The sequence below is a fragment of the Nicotiana tomentosiformis genome, chromosome 4 (assembly GCF_000390325.3).
Source record: "Nicotiana tomentosiformis chromosome 4, ASM39032v3, whole genome shotgun sequence".
Classification (NCBI taxonomy): domain Eukaryota; kingdom Viridiplantae; phylum Streptophyta; class Magnoliopsida; order Solanales; family Solanaceae; genus Nicotiana; species Nicotiana tomentosiformis.
In genome coordinates, this window is record NC_090815.1 from 55,973,676 (window position 1) to 55,993,094 (window position 19,419).

General features: G+C 34.8%; 2 protein-coding genes across 10 annotated transcripts; one reads left to right on the top strand and one right to left on the bottom strand.

Moving 5' to 3' along the window:
• Positions 1-200: 200 nt before the first annotated feature.
• LOC104106284 (squamosa promoter-binding-like protein 12) lies at positions 201-8,521 on the top strand. Of its 9 annotated transcripts, XM_070199805.1 has the most exons (7): positions 201-511; positions 619-738; positions 869-1,636; positions 1,809-1,945; positions 2,609-2,854; positions 7,770-7,921; positions 7,952-8,521. In XM_070199805.1, exons 3-7 carry the CDS (start codon positions 969-971, stop codon positions 8,114-8,116), a joined length of 1,368 nt encoding a protein of 455 aa, XP_070055906.1. In that variant the 5' UTR covers positions 201-511; positions 619-738; positions 869-968; the 3' UTR covers positions 8,117-8,521. The 9 variants fall into 9 exon arrangements, with proteins under 9 accessions (XP_070055906.1, XP_009613085.1, XP_070055905.1 ...); XM_009614790.3 differs by having other exon boundaries at positions 201-517; positions 7,770-8,521; XM_070199804.1 differs by having other exon boundaries at positions 201-517; positions 901-1,636; positions 7,770-8,521.
• An 8,642-nt stretch (positions 8,522-17,163) lies between these two features.
• LOC117279209 (uncharacterized) lies at positions 17,164-18,438 on the bottom strand. The gene is made up of 4 exons (XM_070200941.1): positions 18,202-18,438; positions 17,904-18,003; positions 17,587-17,753; positions 17,164-17,472 (listed from the first exon to the last, which is right to left on the bottom strand). The coding sequence occupies exons 1-4, from the start codon at positions 18,436-18,438 to the stop codon at positions 17,164-17,166; spliced, it is 813 nt and encodes a 270-aa protein (XP_070057042.1).
• Positions 18,439-19,419: the final 981 nt, after the last annotated feature.

Below are 19,419 nucleotides of genomic sequence, written 5' to 3' on the forward strand. Positions count from 1 at the left end.
TATAACCACACAAATTCTCTGGGCCCCTTTTTAAATTATTTAGAATCACAAATTTTAAAAATATTTATTTTTTCTTAAATTACGTACCACCCAAATAGGTTCACATAACTAGGAACGAAGGGAATAGTAACTACCCTTGTGGTCAAAATCTATAATTGCACCAGAAACTTGTACTCTTCCTGTTTGAATCACGTGACGACCATCATTGAATAAACAAAATTAAATCTGCTTTATATCAGCATCAGCATAAATTGTTCATTATTATCCTTTCAGGCGCTGATGGAAACTTAATCATTCAATATTTATTTGTTTTTGAGAAACAGTGACTGAAAACGATGTCGTAGTGTTAATAAATTGTATACAACATAACCACATTGTGTAACCCATATCAGATATTTGTGGTCTCTGACTGAATTTTATACAAGTCTTTTTCGAGCAGTTATATATCTTTTGTCTCTTAGTCAACCATAGTTTTAAATTCTTGTCTGCTACTGGGAAATCAAGCAGCTTGGTAAAAGTACTTTTATCTGGAGTTGATGATTATTGATTCTTTGTGCGTCATACTGTGTATTTTGATTATATATTGTCTTAATTTGCTTCTGCTTGCTTTGGGTATAGAACTGGAAAGAAGTTCGATTAGAAAGAAGACGGTTTTTGCAATTAGTGAGTTACAGCTATGGAGTACAACATCAAGTTTGTGAACAAGCTTAGTTGCATCATGGGATGATGAGCCTCTGTGTAAGGTTTCTTCTTCTTTGTGTTTAATCCTATTCGATTTTTCTTTTATCGTTTTGCTTCTTCATTCTTGTTCTCCCTATTTTCTGATGAAGCTGGTTATTTGCCCCTTTTTGGTGAAATTATGTACTAGTCCGACTAGGAATATGTTGTGGGGTTATGCAGATCTGTTTCCCGGTTTCTTGTGCATGCTGAAATTTTAGTGGAGCCGTGTTGTTGTTTCTTTTTACAATATGGAGTGGAATGTAAAATGGGAGTGGGGAGACCTGATGATGTTTGGTTCGGAGGCCTGTGGAAGTCCGAAAGAACTGCAATTAACAGATTGGGGAGTTGATGAAGAGGGAGAACTTGATCGCAGATCCTTCAATCTGTCAGGGTTTGGCAGTAGTGTTGGTGGTTATGGCTCTGACATGGGGCGTAGTTCTTCAATCAAGAGCTCAATATCAGCTTCTACCGACTCTTCACCAAACGAGACGCTGAAAGCATCCAGCTTCACTTTTGAAGCTTCTAATGGCTCTCAAGGGAATCTTGGTAAGGATGTGGAACAGTGCAGAGATGAGCTATCTAGATGTTCGCCACCCATGGAGGCTTTGATAGGCTATGATGGACCATTGACTGGTCTGAAACTTGGTAAGCGAACAGTTGAAAGCAACAGTGGTGGAAGCAGTGTTAAGCTCCCGTCCTCCTCCTCAATCCCTGTATCATCTGTTAGTGCAGCAAAGAAAAAAAAATCATCTAGTCAGAATGCACTAATTCCGCGCTGTCTGGTTGAGGGCTGCAATCTTGATCTGTCTTCAGCTAAAGAATATCACCGAAAGCATCGTGTTTGTCACAGTCATTCCAAATGCCCAAAGGTCATCATAGGAGGTGCCGAGCGGCGCTTTTGTCAGCAGTGTAGCAGGTAAAACTTGTAGTTAGATGTTTGGCTTCCAAATTTTTGTTAATAACAACTTGTTCTTCTGGATGTATAGCTCCTACGGTGTTTTGGGGGGGGGGGGAGGGGGTTAATATGTCCTCAGTAATTAAGCATATTTGAGATCATAATGGCCCATTCCTTTTTTTCCCCACTGAAGGTTCCATAGCTTGTCTGATTTTGATGAAAAGAAGCGAAGCTGTCGCAGGAGGCTTTCTGATCACAATGCACGCCGCCGCAAGCCACAGCAGGAAACTATCCAATTTAACTCGACTAGGCTTTCTTCATGGTTCTATGGTATGGTGCCTATGTTAAGATTGGGCTTCTTCTGAACTATAACATGATCATTCATATGAAACGCTTCAGCAAGAGCTACAAAGAAGAATAATATAACAAGGACAGGAATGTGTGGCTAATTGTCAATATTTCTATTAGAAATTACTTTTCTGGAAAACAACCAATTTTTGTGGCATTGTTTTGCATAATCCATACATTTTAAGACATCAGATATCAGTTTTATTCAATTAAATGATGCATACCTGTAAGAATATTTGCGCTCCGACAATTGTCTTTTGGAAAGTAAGCCCACGAGGTTCTGCATGTGAAATGAGATATGCTGCTTATGTCGATCAATGCTTCTACTGACTTCGGAATATGGCTTTTACTTTAAGTCTTCTATAAGTATCATACCGTCGTGTTTCCTTGCTCATGCTCTGCCAGTGGAGGTTTATCCAACTTTTAGTTCACCTCATCTTACATTTTCCAAGTTCTGTTGTCTTATTATCCCTTTCTTGTTGTGGTGCTGGTGGTGGAGATTGTGGTTGGGATATCAGTAGGGAGCTAACTGAAACCTTTTATTTTCAGGTCTCTACCTTATCATCTAACTGAAAGACACTTCTTACATTGTTTTGTTTTGTGCTTAGCCACTAAGTATCATTGTATGTGCTTCTACATTTACAGATAATAGCAAATCGATGAATTTTGTATTCAACAATGGCCTCCTTCTCCAATCTAAAACTACTGCAGATTCTACCTGGGGAACCTCTGAAGTTCCCAAGTTCACAATAACAAGAGGGTTAACTTCAAAGCCTTACAAAGCTGGCAGTATTAATGTGCAGTCACTTGTGGGGGAAATCAAGCTTCCAGGGGCAACTAAAATGCAGACCGATGCATCCAAGGGCACCACCACCGAGGTCTTCAGCCAAGGTTTGTTTCACGACCAAGGAACCCCGCACTATAATTGTTTCTGTTTGTAGTTCTCCTATATTATGCACGAAATTCCATCATTAATCTTTTCTTTTCTTGACCTAATAGAAAGATCTCTGCTTTTGTGTTGGATATTGCTGCTTTTGTGTTGGATATTACTTCTATTAATGCTTTTGATAAAGGAGCATATTGTGGGGTTCTACAATAATCGTTTTAGTGAATCTGAACATTGAAGGCCAAAGTGGAATGCGGATGATTTAAATAAACTATCAGAGGAGGAAAAAGAATGGATTCAGAGGCCTGTCACAATGGAAGAGGTGGAAAGGGTTATAAAGCTGTTTAAAGGAGATTAGGCACCAGGTCCAGATGGTTTCAATCTACATTTCTTTCAAAAGTGTTGGAGTATAGTCAGGGGTGATGTGTGGAATACTATAGATTTGTTCTTTCAGGAAGCAAATTTTACTAAAAGCTTGAATGCAACTTTCATTGCTTTGATACCAAAAAAGAGGGAGGCAATAGAAATAAAGGATTTCAAACCAATCAGCTTATTGGGGTCTGTATACAAAATCATTGCTAAAGTGCTAGCAGAAAGACTCAAGCTGGTGATAGGGAATTTGATATCAGATAATCAAAATGCATTCATAAGAGGGAGACAGATTGTTGATGAATCAATGGTTGCAAATGAATGTGTGGAATATTTTCTCAAAACTAAAAGACAAGGGGTGTTATGCAAATTAGATCTTGAGAAGGCATATGACCATGTTATCTGGGCATGCCTACTAGATATCATGAAACAAATGAACTTTGGGGAAAAGTGGATAAGTTGGATTGACTATTGCATCTCCACAGTAAGATTCTCAGTTCTTATCAATGGAAACCCTCTAGGTTTCTTTAAATCTACTAGGGGGATAAGACAGGGGGATCCTTTATCTCCATATCTTTTTGTGTCGGTGATGGAAATTCTCGGTAATATGCTGAAAAGAGCAGAGCTAATGGGCTGGCTCAGAGGTTTGAATATCAGAAGAAGGGGTGATGTTAGCTGTGATATTACACATATCCTCTATGCAGATGATACCTTGATGATTTGTGGAGCAGAGAAAGAACAAATTTTGTACCAAAGGGGAGGGGGTTCTTTTAGCCTTTGAAGCTGTGTCAGGATTAAAGGTGAATCTAGCAAAGAGTCGTTTGTTCAGCATTAACGCAGATCACTACATAGAGGAATTAGCAGATGTAATGGGATGTAAGGTGGAGAATTTACCTACAGTTTATTTGGGACTTCCCCTCGGTGCTAAGAAAAATGAACAATGGACATGTTGCCGAGTTTTACTCCACAAATGGCTGGCAATTAAACTTCAGAAGAGGATTTAATGACTGAGAGATGGAAGAAGTGGGATAGATACTCCAATTGTTGAACACAACAGTGATAGAGCAAAACAAGGAGGATCAATTGGTATGGACAGCAAGTAGTGAAATGCAATACTCTGTTAAAAGCTGATGTAACCTTCTCCAGAAACAATCTGATTCTTATGATTCTAATTGGCCTTGGAAATGTTATGGAGAACCAGAGCGCCTACCAAAGTGGCTTGTCTTGGGTGGGTTGCCATCAGAGAAGCTTGTCTTGCGCAAGATAATCTACAAAAAAGAGGATTTAGTCTAAGTAACAGGTGCTATTTATGTGAAGAAGAGTTGGAAATTGTTAACCACCTGTTTATCCACTGTAAAATTGCTAAACAGTGCTGGGAGCTTTTCTTGAATCTGTGTGGTGTTTCTTAGACTATGCCTTTAGACATAAAATCATTATTATTTAGCTGGCAAGGACAGAAGATAATAAGAAGTAAGAAGCAGCTTTGGAGAACCATTCCTTTATGCATCTTCTGGACCATTTGAGAAGAAAGAAACAGTGCTTGCTTTGAGAATAGGAGGATTCATATCTCTAGAATTAAAAATAATTGTATGCAATTCTTTTTTGGTGTAAACGGTGTTTAGCTGAGAGTGCGGATCAGTATTTAGAGTTTTTGGATTTGCTAGGAAACTTGTAACTGAAGTTCTGCTGTTGCAGGTGTTTGACTGCTCTTGATGTAACCTTTGTACCATCTTGGTACCTTTATTAATAAAATCTTTACCTTATCAAAAAAAATAAAAAATTACTGCTAGCTCTCTCTAAAGATTTCTATCAAGTTATTGGATAATTACTAATGGCTTTTTGTGGCTGCAATAGTATCTACGTATAGCTTCTGATATTTGCATTATAACCACATGGCTTGCAAGAGTACTAAACCTTCCTGGTGAACCTATTGGATAAATTTCATATTCTGAATGTTCCTTTTGTGACACTGACCTATATCTGATGAGTGACAAGAAGCACCTTATTGAAAGCTTTACTTTTATGCCATAGGAAACCCTTGTTTGTGGGGGCTATTGTAAAAAATAAAAAAAAGCCTTGTTTGTTTGGGTACAAAGATTGGTTCTGCAAATGGTAGAAATGATTGGTGTTACCTGATTTGGGATTGTCTATCCTTAATTTCTTTTAAAGGCCTAATGCTAGGCTCACGAGGGTTCAAGTTCATAAGATATGTTCAATTGCAAATTAGCCAAGTTTTATTTCTGAGACCTAAAATAATGGTTGAAGCTGAATATAGACCGTCTTAACCAGTTTGTTGGTGGGTGATCAACTGGTTCGTAACACCTAACTTGGATGTATCAAAAACTAATAAAAGTTTGTAGTGGTTGTGGATCATTAATTATTTTCTCTCTTCTTGCACACGTAGTATCTAGGAAAATTGAAAGATTTAGGTGAAAACATAAACTTGTTACCGCCTCAAGGTTCACAACTGAAAGAGGGTGAGATAATAAGTTTCAAACTCGGGTGCGGGTATCCAGTATGGGTGCGGATCTAGAGGTGGGATTCTTCATCACATAAATTTTAGGATTTTGGGATATGGTTCGGATTGTGGATACAAGTGCTGGAATATGGCCAATAAATGTAGTACGACACATAATTATATATTTCGATTAATTAAAGTTATTGAGCTAAAATTGAATATCCAATCAATCTTTATTTCTTGATCAAAGCAAAGCACCCAAGGTACGTTGAGTCATGCTCTTTTTTATTTTTACGAAATGCGAGCTGTTTAAGCACAAAGCCAAACAAGTCCAGATTAAGTCAAGTTTTCGCTCCTATTTTTTGATATTTTAGCCTAACTCATTGATTAAGAATTAAGAGACTTAGTGAATTTAGTACCAAAATAGCCCTCTTGGCGAGAAGTCAAGAAATCCACACAAAAAAAGAAGAAGAATCTAATTAGGCTAATTTAGGGGATAGAGAATATGAGATAGGGAATATAGATTCTTTTGCATCTCGATTCAGTTTTGCTCTGGTGTGGATCCCGCACCCATGCCCAAATCATGTCGGATCGACACGGGTGCAGCCGGGATTTTGAAAGGTCTAAGCAACATAGGTGAGAATGGTTAAGTTGGTTCCCTCACGCTTCACATTGTAAGCAATGTTGAAAAGAAGTGAAGTGTTCAGTAGCATGTGTTATATAAGTAATATGCACTAAGCATGCCAAAAATTAGGGGTTGCAAAGGTTTATTTCTTTACTTTATAGCTATGAGTAAACTTGTCAAGTTTATTTGAAAATACTTGGTATCTAGTGCTGGTACACCCCAAGAGGGTAGCCCGACAGTCAAAGAGCTAGTCAGCTAGAGTGACAATTTTGAAACAAAAGCATACTAGGTGAATTTGTCCCATTTGTCTAAACTCTGGTGGACAAAGTTATTGATTGCATGTGTTGGTGGAGAGTTGCAGGTGCTCTGTGGATTAGTCGAGGTGTGGGCAAGTTGTCTGAATACCACTAGCAAAGAAAGGTTATCTAGTGCTGACACTTTTCATTTGGTGGAATGTAAAGACTCCATCAGGTACTCTTAGAATATATATTTTCTTTCATCGGCCGAGGAAACCATGTGCAGGCGGCTAGAAATTTAGTACATTAAGAAGTAGAACATAGTTTTCTTCTTGGATCTGATTGAGAACTCTTGGGCAAGCCAGAGAAATGCTGGGAAAAAATTTGAGTTACGCTTTATGTTGACTAGCTTAATTGTAGGAAACTTAATTTTAGGAGATTTGATTATGTTGACTAGCTTGATTGTAGGAAACTTAATTTTAGGAGATTCGATTCTATTCTAGGAGATTTTATTCTAATTGATTTGTGTAATAACTGTAATTGATTTTCTTTCCTAAATTAGCCATAGGAACCTCTGTATAAATACTAGTGCTTATTGGATGTAAAAGCATACTGAAATACAAGAAGTTTCATTCTTCTTCTTGAAATCTACACTTTATTTGACGGGAGTCGGGAGATGCGTGATGGGAGATGCTTGTGTGTTTGATTTCTTATGCAATTTGCCTCCAGCATTGATAGGTTTCTGATCAGAGTAAAGAAGACGTAACTGAATTGTTGGTTTTCCTCTCGTAGATGGTATAAAAACATTTAGTTTATATAACATGTAAACTAATTACAAGGCTGCTGGTAGCAGAAGAATTTTCTGCCCTTTGTAGGTATAATAGGAATCACTTGTTTGAATCCAATTTAGTTTGTTTTCTTTCATGATTAGCCAAATTGTGTTTGTGGAAGGCTTCTAAGGAGAAATTAAGAGAGAAGAATGTAGAAAATGCTATGCTTGTCACCCTGAATCGTGAAAGATGCTATAAAGTTTGAGGGGAAGCAGTCTTTAATCAGTTTTCTGAGAGTTCTCTTAATTTCACACGTGTTCCCGGAAGTAACTGGAAATGCTAGATAATTAGATTCACCAAATTGTTTAAGAATACACAATATGTCATTACTTTTATTTGAAAAAGTATATTATTATTGTGATTGTTTGATTATTAATCTAAACTCTTTGGTTTCTCTATCAGGTGTGAAGGAGAACATGTTGTCTCTCAATATGGGTGCGGAACCAGAATTACCTCGTGCTCTCTCTCTTCTGTCAAATAAATCTTCATCCGAGCCTGAATCTACTTCAATTGGCCACCCCACACATGTAAATTCAATTGGCCACCCCACAAATGTAAACCAGATCAGCATAACGGAGCAGCAGGTGATTCTTGAGAATTCGCCACTTGGGTCCACTGAACACTGGCAGGCCGAGCAATATCTACTCAATCCACGCATCCATGCTTTGGTTGCTAATGGTCATAGTGGTGGTAGCTTTCAGCTTTCCAAAGATCCATTTGACAACTTCTATTTCAATGGATTGAGCTGACACGGGGTATACTATTCAACGAACCCCTCAACGTCAGGATTGGATTTCAGTTTTTGCTGGCTTTGCATCTCCATTTAAGCAGTTGTTAAACTGGGACCAACCAGATGGTTCATAAGTAGGGTATTGGAAGCACTCTGTCATTCTAAAGTGGCAGAACAGATGTACATGGAGTTCCGGACATTGAACATCCCATCTTGGGAAAAAAACTTTTGATTGAAAATGTGCAGTAAAATCTTTGATAAGAAAAACTTAAATCAACAACAGGAGTTTCGAAGAATTGTCATGTTTTCTTGTTTCTGCACTGACATGATGTTACCACACAGATTTGATGTCTGGTATCTAAAATGCCAGACAGTCAGATTTATCTAAAATCGTTCTGAATTGTGGACGTAGGATTCGGTTGAATCTGGTTTTACCTTCACCTTGAATTTCTGGGTGGAAATGACTCATGTGTCAAGACAAATGAACTTGCATAAACGGCGAGAGCCTTAGCAAATTGTGATACTGACGTATCCGTCATTTCTTATTTTAAAAGCTCATTTCTGCTCAGCGGAGATCGTAGTAATTTTCTTTTTGTGTAGATGTATTGGCATTAAGTAATCAGTAGTCTTCATTTCTCTATGCTAGTGGATGTTTGTCCCTAAGCTTATGCTTTTCTTTTCCTAGATTTGTCTAGATCTACATAGGGGATCAAGAAATGAAAAAGAGGAAGGGAATAGTGAGAATTGAACTCATACTTATTGTTCTCTGACTTTCACGAGTACCTAGACTATAAAACTTACCCTTCAAATATTTTGGATCAATTTCAATTTCGTTTGTTGAACTTTATATACAAGTTTTTTTAAAGGATGCAGAGCAAACCAGGGACAATAAAAATAGGAAATTTTACCTCCTATATAGCAAACCTTTACACCTTATTTATTATAAATAAATACCTTTTTAAAAATTTATTTTCTATAGCTACCTTTTAGGTTTTATAATAAATTATGTATTTATGGTTACTTCCTACTGTTAAGTCATTAAATACGTTGTGAAATAATTTTCTCTCTCCTACTTTCTTTTCTCTCTCTCAATAACAGAGGTATTGTATACAATTTTGCTAAACCCACATCTCTCTCCACTATCTCTCTCCCAATCCAGTATCTTCCCCACGAATACAACCACCATTATCAACTGATTCATCTCCATTCTCTCTCTCAATTTTCAAAATTGATTGCTCAAAAAAGTTGTGGTAAGTGTTAAACTTGTTAGATTTTCGCTGGCACCTCTATTCTTCTGTATCTCTGTACTATTTTTTATAGAAATAATCACCATTGTTATGCTTTTATAGAAAACTTGAAATTTCTTCTCCAATGGCTGATTCAACTCCTTACAAGAGGGTTATCCGAGGTATACCGACCAAAGCACTCAATTTCGAAGGGTCATCTTTCGATTTGCAAACCACTCAAGCGGAACATGTATTTGCAGGTTCAGCAGCAAATACAGTTGCGAAAAAGAGAATAAAAATACGCAATGACACATCGAAACAAGCCCAATTTGAGAAATTTTCGAAAGAATCAACACTTCATGATGCGGAAAAGAGAAGAAAACTTATGGATGACGATTCAGGGGTTAAGGGAAAAAAGGTCGATACAGGAATTAGCTCGGAAACACTGAGCGAAAAGGTAACCGTAGATGTATTTATATGTATTTTAGTCCTCATACATTGATTATTACCATATACACTGTTTTTCTATTCTTTGTATTTTGATGTATTTATATGTATTCAATAGTGCCAACACTGATAAATACTTATTACAGTGACTTTCACTGTTGTATTTAGATGTATTTAGATGTATGGTGTTCTAGCTTTAGTGATGTATTCCAACTAAGTGTTCTCATCATCATTCTCAAGCCAACTGTATTCTGCTGTATTTAAAACAATAGTCATTGTCATATCTCTCATTTTTTGTAGTAATTATCAATACATTATGTTTGTAAATCATGAATGTGTTATGTATTCCAAATATATGTATTCATCTGTATTTTCAATCATTTATTTTATCTTTTTAATTTTTGTTGTATGCAGGAAATAAAACTTTTTGTTAAACACCCGCATGTTGTATCATCACATATCAGTTCCTACACTAACACAAACATAGTCTCCGACCTCAAAGAGAAGCTTACACCAGAGCAGTACAAATTATTTTATAATACTTGTTTTGGAAGTTTCATCGAAATGAAGCACTGTGAGGTTCAACATCAATTATTCAGGTGCTTCATGGTTCTACAGCTGGAAGAAAGCCATGATGATTCATTTTCAATAAATATGAATGGTACAAAATTATGCTTCTCAATCAGGGAGTTTCCGATAGTCACTTGTCTCAATTATGTTAGTGATGCTGAAGATTTTTTGTTTAACACAAAAAAGCCTAATAGGATTGTGGATACATACTTTGGCGGTGCAAAGAATGTCAAGAAGAAAGATTTGGTGAAGTGCTTTGATGACAAAAATTGGGGTTATGTCTTTCAATCTTATGTCGTGAGGTATGTGACCTATGTTAGGTCCATAAGATACCACAGCTTTTGGTGTTCTATGATTCACCTCCGAATAATGAGATAACGATGGGGATGCTATTAAGATAGCTTTGTTGTATTTCATTCGTACTTTCATATTATCCTCCGAGAAGAAATGCACAATCATCCCAAGACTACATTTTGACTTGGTCGAGAGTGGGAGATATTCTGATTATCCATGGGGTAAGGATGCATTCCAGGCCCTTATCAGATCTATAAGCAAGAAGATGAATTCTCAGAAGAAATACTACAGGATAGCTGGGATTCCTCTTGCTATGCAAGTATGGTTTTATGAGTGCTGTTCAAAGATTGACCCCAAAATTACACTCCGAGTTGATAACCGGATGCCCAGAATACTCAATTGGAAATCTAGAGTCAACCAGCTAACTTATGCTTACTTGGTGAACAACATGTTCAACGACCAAGGAAACGTGGTAAGTTACTATTATTTAATTGTCTGTTATTTTAGTCAACATATATTTCTGTTAGTAAATTTTTTTTTAAAATTGTTAATCAAATACATTTGCATACATCATTCATCAATGCCCCTGTTTTCATAATTAAATCGAATACAGAAGAATACATAATACAATATTGAAACTAAAAATTAAATACAGTTGCATTCATAATACATTTATGTCCTGTTTTCATAAGCAAGCTGAATACAGTTGAATACATGACACAATATTGAAATTAAAAATTAAATACAGTTGCATACATCATACAACTGTATCACAGTTTTCCTGTTTTACTGGAATACATTAGAATATATAATACAGTTTACAGCTCACATTGAGTGTGTTCCAGTTTTTAGATGAAATACAGCAACATTCAACCTACCGCTACAGAGCTTGCTGTTATTCAGGTTCCTCCGGATGGCGTTGATGTAGAGAAAAGTCCTATTCCTTCAGACAACAATGATGATGATTCTGATGACTTTAGTCCAACACCGCCTCTTCAACCTAAGAAAAAATTTGATGCAAGCGTTGGTCCATCTTCATCACCGCCCCACAAAAAGCACAAACATCAGTTAAGTGATCCCTCAACTACAGATAGTCCAATCCCACATGTGCTTGCAATACCTCAAACCAAGTTTCCTCCTACTGATAAGATTGAATTCAAGAAAACTGTATTGAGTTCTAAGAAGCCGGCAGATTCTAAATCTGATAATTTGTATGATTTGAGGCAGGATCTAAATTCATTCAAGGATTATGTAAGTATTGTTAAAACATATTCAACTTTACCGTTCGTGTATTAACTTTCATATATGTTTCTAACCCATCTATAATTATTTTTGTATTCATTAGGTGATGGGTGAGTTCACTTCTCTACGAACATTGATCAACGAAAATTTCAAAAAGCTCTTTGAAAATGCAAAAGTCAATCAGAATACAGAAAGGTTTTACCAAAGAAAAAAATATACTGGGAGACATGATGGTGGTATTCAAATGTCAACCGAGGCCAACTTGCATAATAATCCCAAATGCTAAACACAACATGATATACCTGTTGGGGAGAATTCAGAGGTTAACATTTTTTAACCTCTCTAGTATATATGCAAGTCTGTATATGTTTTGTGTAAATATAATCTGAATACACTAATATACATGTGAATACAGTATTATATGTATAACAATACATGTTACATAATACACTTATATACATGTGCATATAGTATCACATGTTTTATGATTTACTAAATACATATTGCAAAACAACATTCATAATTTTTCAGTTTAATCATGTATACAACAACATAAATGAGTCACAATACAAAATACATCAAAATACATTATTCAGAATACATTATTCATAATACATTATCATTCATTTTATTCAAGTGTACATCAAAATACATTAATCAGAATACATTCCAATACATGGAAATACATTAACAGAATCATCATCTATACGCCTACTATAAAATTTTTTTTTTTTTTTTACTAATATGACAAATACATTCTTGTAAAACATGTGCTATATTAATATATTATATTGGGTATTATAAGGTTATGGAAAGGAAGCTGAAAACCGATATTCTTGCCGATGAATTCCCACAATCTAATGAGGTAAATCCTGTATGTGGTGACATATTAGTTGCATCTACTGATGTTAATCCTGTATGTGGTGAAGTAAGAAAGGAAGGGCCTACTCCACCGGAGGTGCCGTTTGTCATACCACCTGAAACTGACGAGGATGTATCCAGAGAAATACATGTATCACAATTTGAGTTGGCGGATGAGTACCTTCCAAGTCAAATTTCAGACGCTCGAATTGTGATACATCAAGCAGCAAAAGTTGTTGATTCAACTCTTTTACCCTCTCATAGGACTCGACGTCCAAGTCGATGGTATTCTTCGCCTTACGAGTCAAACTTCGACTCGGCCGGTTAGTAAATACATATAAAAAAACTACGTTTTATAAAGTTTTGATATATTTTCTCATGATAACTATAATTAAATGTAGCTACTAATGATGACGATGAACTATAGGTACCTCAGTAAAGTTGATTGCCACATATGACAAGAAACACCCTTTTGAAAATGATTTAATATCGGGGCCACATCATACGTTAGTCATTCAAGAATTTGAAAAATGGGTTCGTGATGGTCTTTTGGCTAAACATGATTAAAAGTGAGTTAATTTCATCGATCTACAATGTATGTATTTTATCAATTATTATGTGAATGTAATATTTTTCTCCAAATCATTGTAGAAAGGATAAAGAAGACCATTACAAGAAACACAAGTCAACACTGCCTATACGGTTGGATTTTGGAGTTCATGAAGTCACTTCAAAAAATTGGTTTTATCTTCTCTCATTTGACGGTCAACTATGGAATGACGATGTAAGATATAACACTTGTACATTCAGTTTATTTCATATTTTGATACATAGTTTGTCAATACATTGTGTTTCACTGTTTTGTTATTCTAATATAAGGTCTGTATTCATGTTATTCATGTATCTGAACACAATGTATTCATATGTATTCGATATTAACAGAAATACATTGACATACTGTATTCAATGTATGTTAGTGTATTCTATGCTTTCATTGAATTCACTGTATTTTGATGTATGCACTATAATCAATGATAACATTTTATCTCAAACTTCATTATTTTTCAATGTTATTTCTAGCAATTTGTTATATGTAGTATGCATTCATCAATATGTATATAAGTGTATACACTAATTACTGCAGCACTTTTTAACAGTATGTATTAACTTGTATGCACAGTTAAACAAGTACATGTATTCAACATTTACTGACGATATTTATTCAATTTTATATACAACATATTGATGTTATATTCTACTACCTGAGAAAGAAGGGCAATTATAACCATACTACCAACTTCAAATATACAACTGTTGATTGTATATTCAAGACAAGAGTTGCTGAAATATTCGACAAGTATAATGATACAGATAGTAATGCAAGTGTAGCCACGAAAGAAGATGTTGTATGTGAATACATAAGGGGGCTACATATTGCTAGCTAATATACCATGGCATACGGTTGACAATGTCTACCAGTCAACTTGAAGGACAAACTTCATTGGATATTGGCAGTTGTCTCATTTAAGGAGAGATGTATCAACGTATATGACTCCTACCGATCAGCATGCCATGATGCTTATGTGCGTACTGAGATAGATAAGCTTCCTAAACTTGTACCTATGTACCTATCGATCAGTGGTTTCTACAGAGATAAGCAAGGAATAGATTGGTCTCGTGAACCAGCATACAATGACAAGACACAAACTGATTCCTTTGCAGTTGTTTTTATTTCGAATGTGCCTCAACAAACGGCTGAGAGCATGTATGAATTCATTCCTTTTTGTATTCTTGTATCATTTATAATACTAATAATATGAGTTTTATTTAATTGTGTCAATCTACATTTTCATGGATTGTGGGTTGCATGTCGCGGCATATGCAGAGTATTTGAGCACTTATGGATTGGTTCCACAAACAACATTTGATGCCAATTTACTCCGTCAAAGATATGATGCCCTTCTTTGGGACTATGCTATGCGGAAGATAGATGCCGATGCCATAAGCGACAATGAAGCACGTAAAGATTGTTAGACGAATGACAGATTCAGATACTTCTATGAAGATAGTTTTCGGTGAATATAGTTTTTGAAGATAGTTTTCTGTGAAGATAGTTTTTTGAATATTATTTTGGTAAAGATGGTATTCTGTTAAGAATAACTCATGTATTCACTTTATGCACTGTATTCAAAATATTTATTCAGCAGTTTATAATTTCAAAACTTCACTTGGTTTCACTGTTTTGTGCAGCAGTATATATTCAATAGTTTGTATTCATATGTATTCAGCAGATGTATATATGTATTCAACATGATATATGCAGTATGTATTCATATGTATTCAAAGTATATAAGCAGTATGTATTCAGCAGTTTACTAAAAATAATCCTTTAGTAAACTATGGAATATAGTCATCAGATGTATATAATATTCAAAGTAGTTATTCATGCAATGGAAGTCACATTGATCTTCGACTGATTTTCAAACAAATACCATCTTTCTTTTTTCTTTCACCAGATTAGAATATGTACACATCATTTTTATTTTTAAAAGAATATGAAGAAACGAACTGACAAGTTTTTAGTGTTACAAAGAAGCAAAAATCAGAACTAGGAAAGATTGATGCCACTGATGATAGATGAACAAATTCATACCATAGATGATATAAGAGAGTTTTCTTGCATCAACAAGAGTCATTGATAGTTCTCCAGCAAAGTCCTTGTTTCCTTCTTGCATTTCTCCAGCCTTCACTTCATTTTGACCAAACTTAAAAAATATGGAATATAATATACAGTATGTATTCATATGTATTATACTATATATTAAGCATTATGTATTCATATGTATTCAGCAGATTGTAGTGTATATATAACTGCAGTTTGTATTCATATGTATTCAGCATATTGTTTATATATATTCAGATATATTTGTAGTATGTATTCATATGTATTCCACTGTATATTAAGCACTATGTATTCATATGTATTCAACAGATTGTATTGTATATGTACATCAGTTTGTATTCGACTGTATTCAAATATATCTACATAATGTATTCATATATATTCCATTATATATTAAGCATTATGTATTCATATGTATTTAGCAGATTGTAATGTACATATAATGCAGTTTGTATTAATATGTATTCAGCAGATTGTATATATGTATTCAGATATAACTGCACCTGTATGTATTCATATTTATTCAAAAAATAAATGCAGTATGTATTCAGCAGTTTACTAAATAATATTTTTACTAACTGTACTAAAAATATTCATCACGCAATAATCCAATACACCAATAAATCAATATGTATTATTCAAATTGTCACAGAAATCTATGACACATCGTTATTGCAGTAATACAAATCAGAATATGAACTAATTCCTACGTGGAGCATTTCTACAAGTACGCTTATTATGTTCTCCCTGCCTACATATACTACACGAATGTTGATTTTTCTTCTGCAACAATTCACTGAACGGCTTATCGTGCTTCTTCTTTGGCCTTCCAGGAGATCTTTTCCATTTGGGTGGTAAGACAACTTTCTCTGATATATGTGCTGGTATATTCATTTCGGTCAGGCAGCGGATACACGGGCACCTCGTATGTCATTACAACAGACTTTGGTTTGTAATAGTCAGAGCAATAATCTTCTGGCATTAGAAACTTGCTCTTCAAGACAGCCCAAGCGTGTGGGCATGGTAATTCGTCAACTTGGAACCGCCCACAACTGCACTTTTTCTCTAGGAGGCAAACGGTATAATGCCTTCATTCATCGTTCACCATAAGTAAGTATTCAGTCGATGGTACAACCTACATTTAAATATAGAACTATAAGTTTTAAACATTTTTAAAAAGTCATATATATCTCAAAGAATAGACGTATTAAATACAATATAGATGTATACAAAATTTTTTTTAAATATCCAGTAGTAAACTTTTATTTAACTTTCAGAAATCTAAATATAATATATATTTGTATGAAATACAAACATATATGTATGTATAAAATACAATGACATACAGTGATATACAATAAAATATATTGAATACAGTGGAATACAGTCTATATTTAGGTTGGTAGACTATTAAAGATGATCACATTTAACTGATGAATACAGTGATATACATTAACATATAGTCTATTTGCTTAGGAAATGCATCTAATTAGAAACAAAACTACTGAATTCAACCAATGAAATGCAAATGTATAAACAAGTAATGTATACATATAATGATCAATTTTTAAAACATTTCATAAAACAGAAAATATGCACAACTGCTATAATACAATGAACATGCCGTATGTGAATAGTAGAAATTGTATCAGAAATAAATACATATTATACCAGAGCTAAATACATGATACACAGACTTAAAGCAAAAAAAAAAACCTTACAGTCATACGTGTAGACATTTCCTCATTCAAAGTAAGCATCTCCTGGTATTTCTTTTTCAAGCGTTGTGTACATGTGTGAAGCTTCTTTCCGATTGCTGCAATTCCAATGTCCAAACATCTTCCTAACTTCTTCGAGGAAGTCGTATGTTGGCAATTCTCTTGCTGATACAAGTGCAGCATTGATTGATTCAACAATATTTGACGTCATGGTCCATCCCCGGTTAACAGGTGCATACAACTTAGCCCACTTTTCGTATCCAGCTAATTCTAAGTATTCTTTCACCCGAATATCTACCTTCTTCACCTTCTCCATTAGACTATCAAATTCATCCTATGTGTATTCTTTTGCCATCGAGAAGTATATCTCGCTCAACTTTGAATGACTCTTTTTGAATTTCTTATATACGTTGTTCCATAGATGCCATATACAAGTAAAATATGATACCGTTGGATACACTCTCAATACAGATTTGATGATGCTCTTATTCCTATCTGAAATGATGCACATGTTTTCCCTCTCACCATATGCTTTCTTGAATTGCTCAAAGAACCACGACCAAGCAGCATCGTTCTCTGAATCAACAACACCATATGCTAGTGGCATTATATGACCTGTAAATATAATTGCATACATATTAACAAAATTTTATTCAATCTTTATTAGGCAGTAAACTTAACAAATTTTATTATAATCCATATATATATATATATATATATATATATATATATATATATATATATATATATATTTAACATACTCACCTGCACCATCCAACGTGCTGGCCGAGACGAATGTCCCTGTGTATGCTAATTTTAGGTGGCTGCCATCCACAATCACAATGGCTCTACAATGATCGAACCCCTTTATAAAAGCATACAAAGATATATATACATACATGAACTCATTTTTTGGTGATTTTACCATTCTAATGTGCGAATCGGGATATGTCATATCCATTGTATATAAGTACCCTGGTAATTTATTGTATGAATCAGCCGGTTCACCTCTAAAAAAATTTATTGCTTTTTCTTTAGCCCGCCACGCCAACATGTAACTAACATCTACACCAAAATCTGATTTCACATCATCAATTATATCCTTTGGGGTGTATTTTCTCTTATGATTAGTAAGCTTAGACCTAATCATACCACCGATAAGGCTACTACTTGCTTGACGTTGCTCATACACCTTATCCTTCAACGGACATGTATGCTTATCATTGAACTCTCTCACTTTGAACATTTGTGATTTGTTAATGCTAGAAGCCTTAAATCTCCATTCATAATCCTCTAACATACATAATAATGTATAGCTGCAAATACATTTACGTAATACATACGATCAGTATACATGATTACATAATATATTCATATACATGTGAATACAATGTTACATATATAAATATTATTGCAAAATACACATATATACATGTGAATATAGTGTTAAATATGTATATATCCTATAATTGTTTCAGAAAACTCAATTACATAAACACTAATAAAAGAGATATAGAACGAAGGAAATAATATATTATGAAATAAATATATTATACATGATGTATTTTTAAAAATTCTGCCATGAATACATTATACAAAAATTCAGAATACATAACCATACAATTGAATATAACATGTTGTTCAACAAGTTGTAACTAAGAACACTCAAATCTGATAGCACTAGACCTATCAACCCGGAATTAAAATCTTTTAGCTATTGCATAATGCTCCATCACCTCTTTCAATGTAGCCTTATCCTTATATACTTGTCCAGCCATAACCTCTCTTTGAGTAGTTTTTGAAATAATCAAATCCCTTTCCAGCTCGAACACCTCAATTGGTTCGCCTGAATTAACAGACTCAAGAGCAAGTGTATCATTTATATCAAATTTACACCTTTGATTTGCTTCGTCTATTTGCACTAGGTCGCCTTGAATTAAACTACCTCCAGCTACAACTTCTTTGTCCATTGTTGTTATACACAAAGGATACATCCCGAATTCTCTGTTCTCTTTTTTCAGCTCTACATACACCATGTAACCCATGTCGTTATGTATTTCCATTGGCGTGCAATTTTCTTCCACTTTGTATTCAATTTTAATTGACTTTGAGCTCAAATCTATGGCGAGTTACTTCGAAATTGAAGCAACCAAATCATTGTACGACGCATACTCCTTTATCAGTATCCCCTCAATCGAATAATCGACGTAGTTATTCTTACTGTTCCACTTGCCAGAATGACGCAGTAGCACCGTTAAACTTGCCATATGTAAAATCGAAT

Excerpts from the sequence above, each read along its gene's own strand:
- LOC104106284 (XM_009614790.3), top strand. The coding sequence starts at position 969 with ATGGAGTGGAATGTAAAATGGGAGTGGGGAGACCTGATGATGTTTGGT. Across the intron at positions 1,946-2,608 it reads GCTTTCTTCATGGTTCTATG|ATAATAGCAAATCGATGAAT; the intron begins GTATGGTGCCTA and ends CTACATTTACAG. Across the intron at positions 2,855-7,769 it reads CACCGAGGTCTTCAGCCAAG|GTGTGAAGGAGAACATGTTG; the intron begins GTTTGTTTCACG and ends TTTCTCTATCAG.
- LOC117279209 (XM_070200941.1), bottom strand. The coding sequence starts at position 18,438 with ATGTTAGAGGATTATGAATGGAGATTTAAGGCTTCTAGCATTAACAAA. Across the intron at positions 18,004-18,201 it reads AATCAGATTTTGGTGTAGAT|GGGTTCGATCATTGTAGAGC; the intron begins GTTAGTTACATG and ends GCTTTTATAAAG. Across the intron at positions 17,754-17,903 it reads CAGCACGTTGGATGGTGCAG|GTCATATAATGCCACTAGCA; the intron begins GTGAGTATGTTA and ends TTATATTTACAG.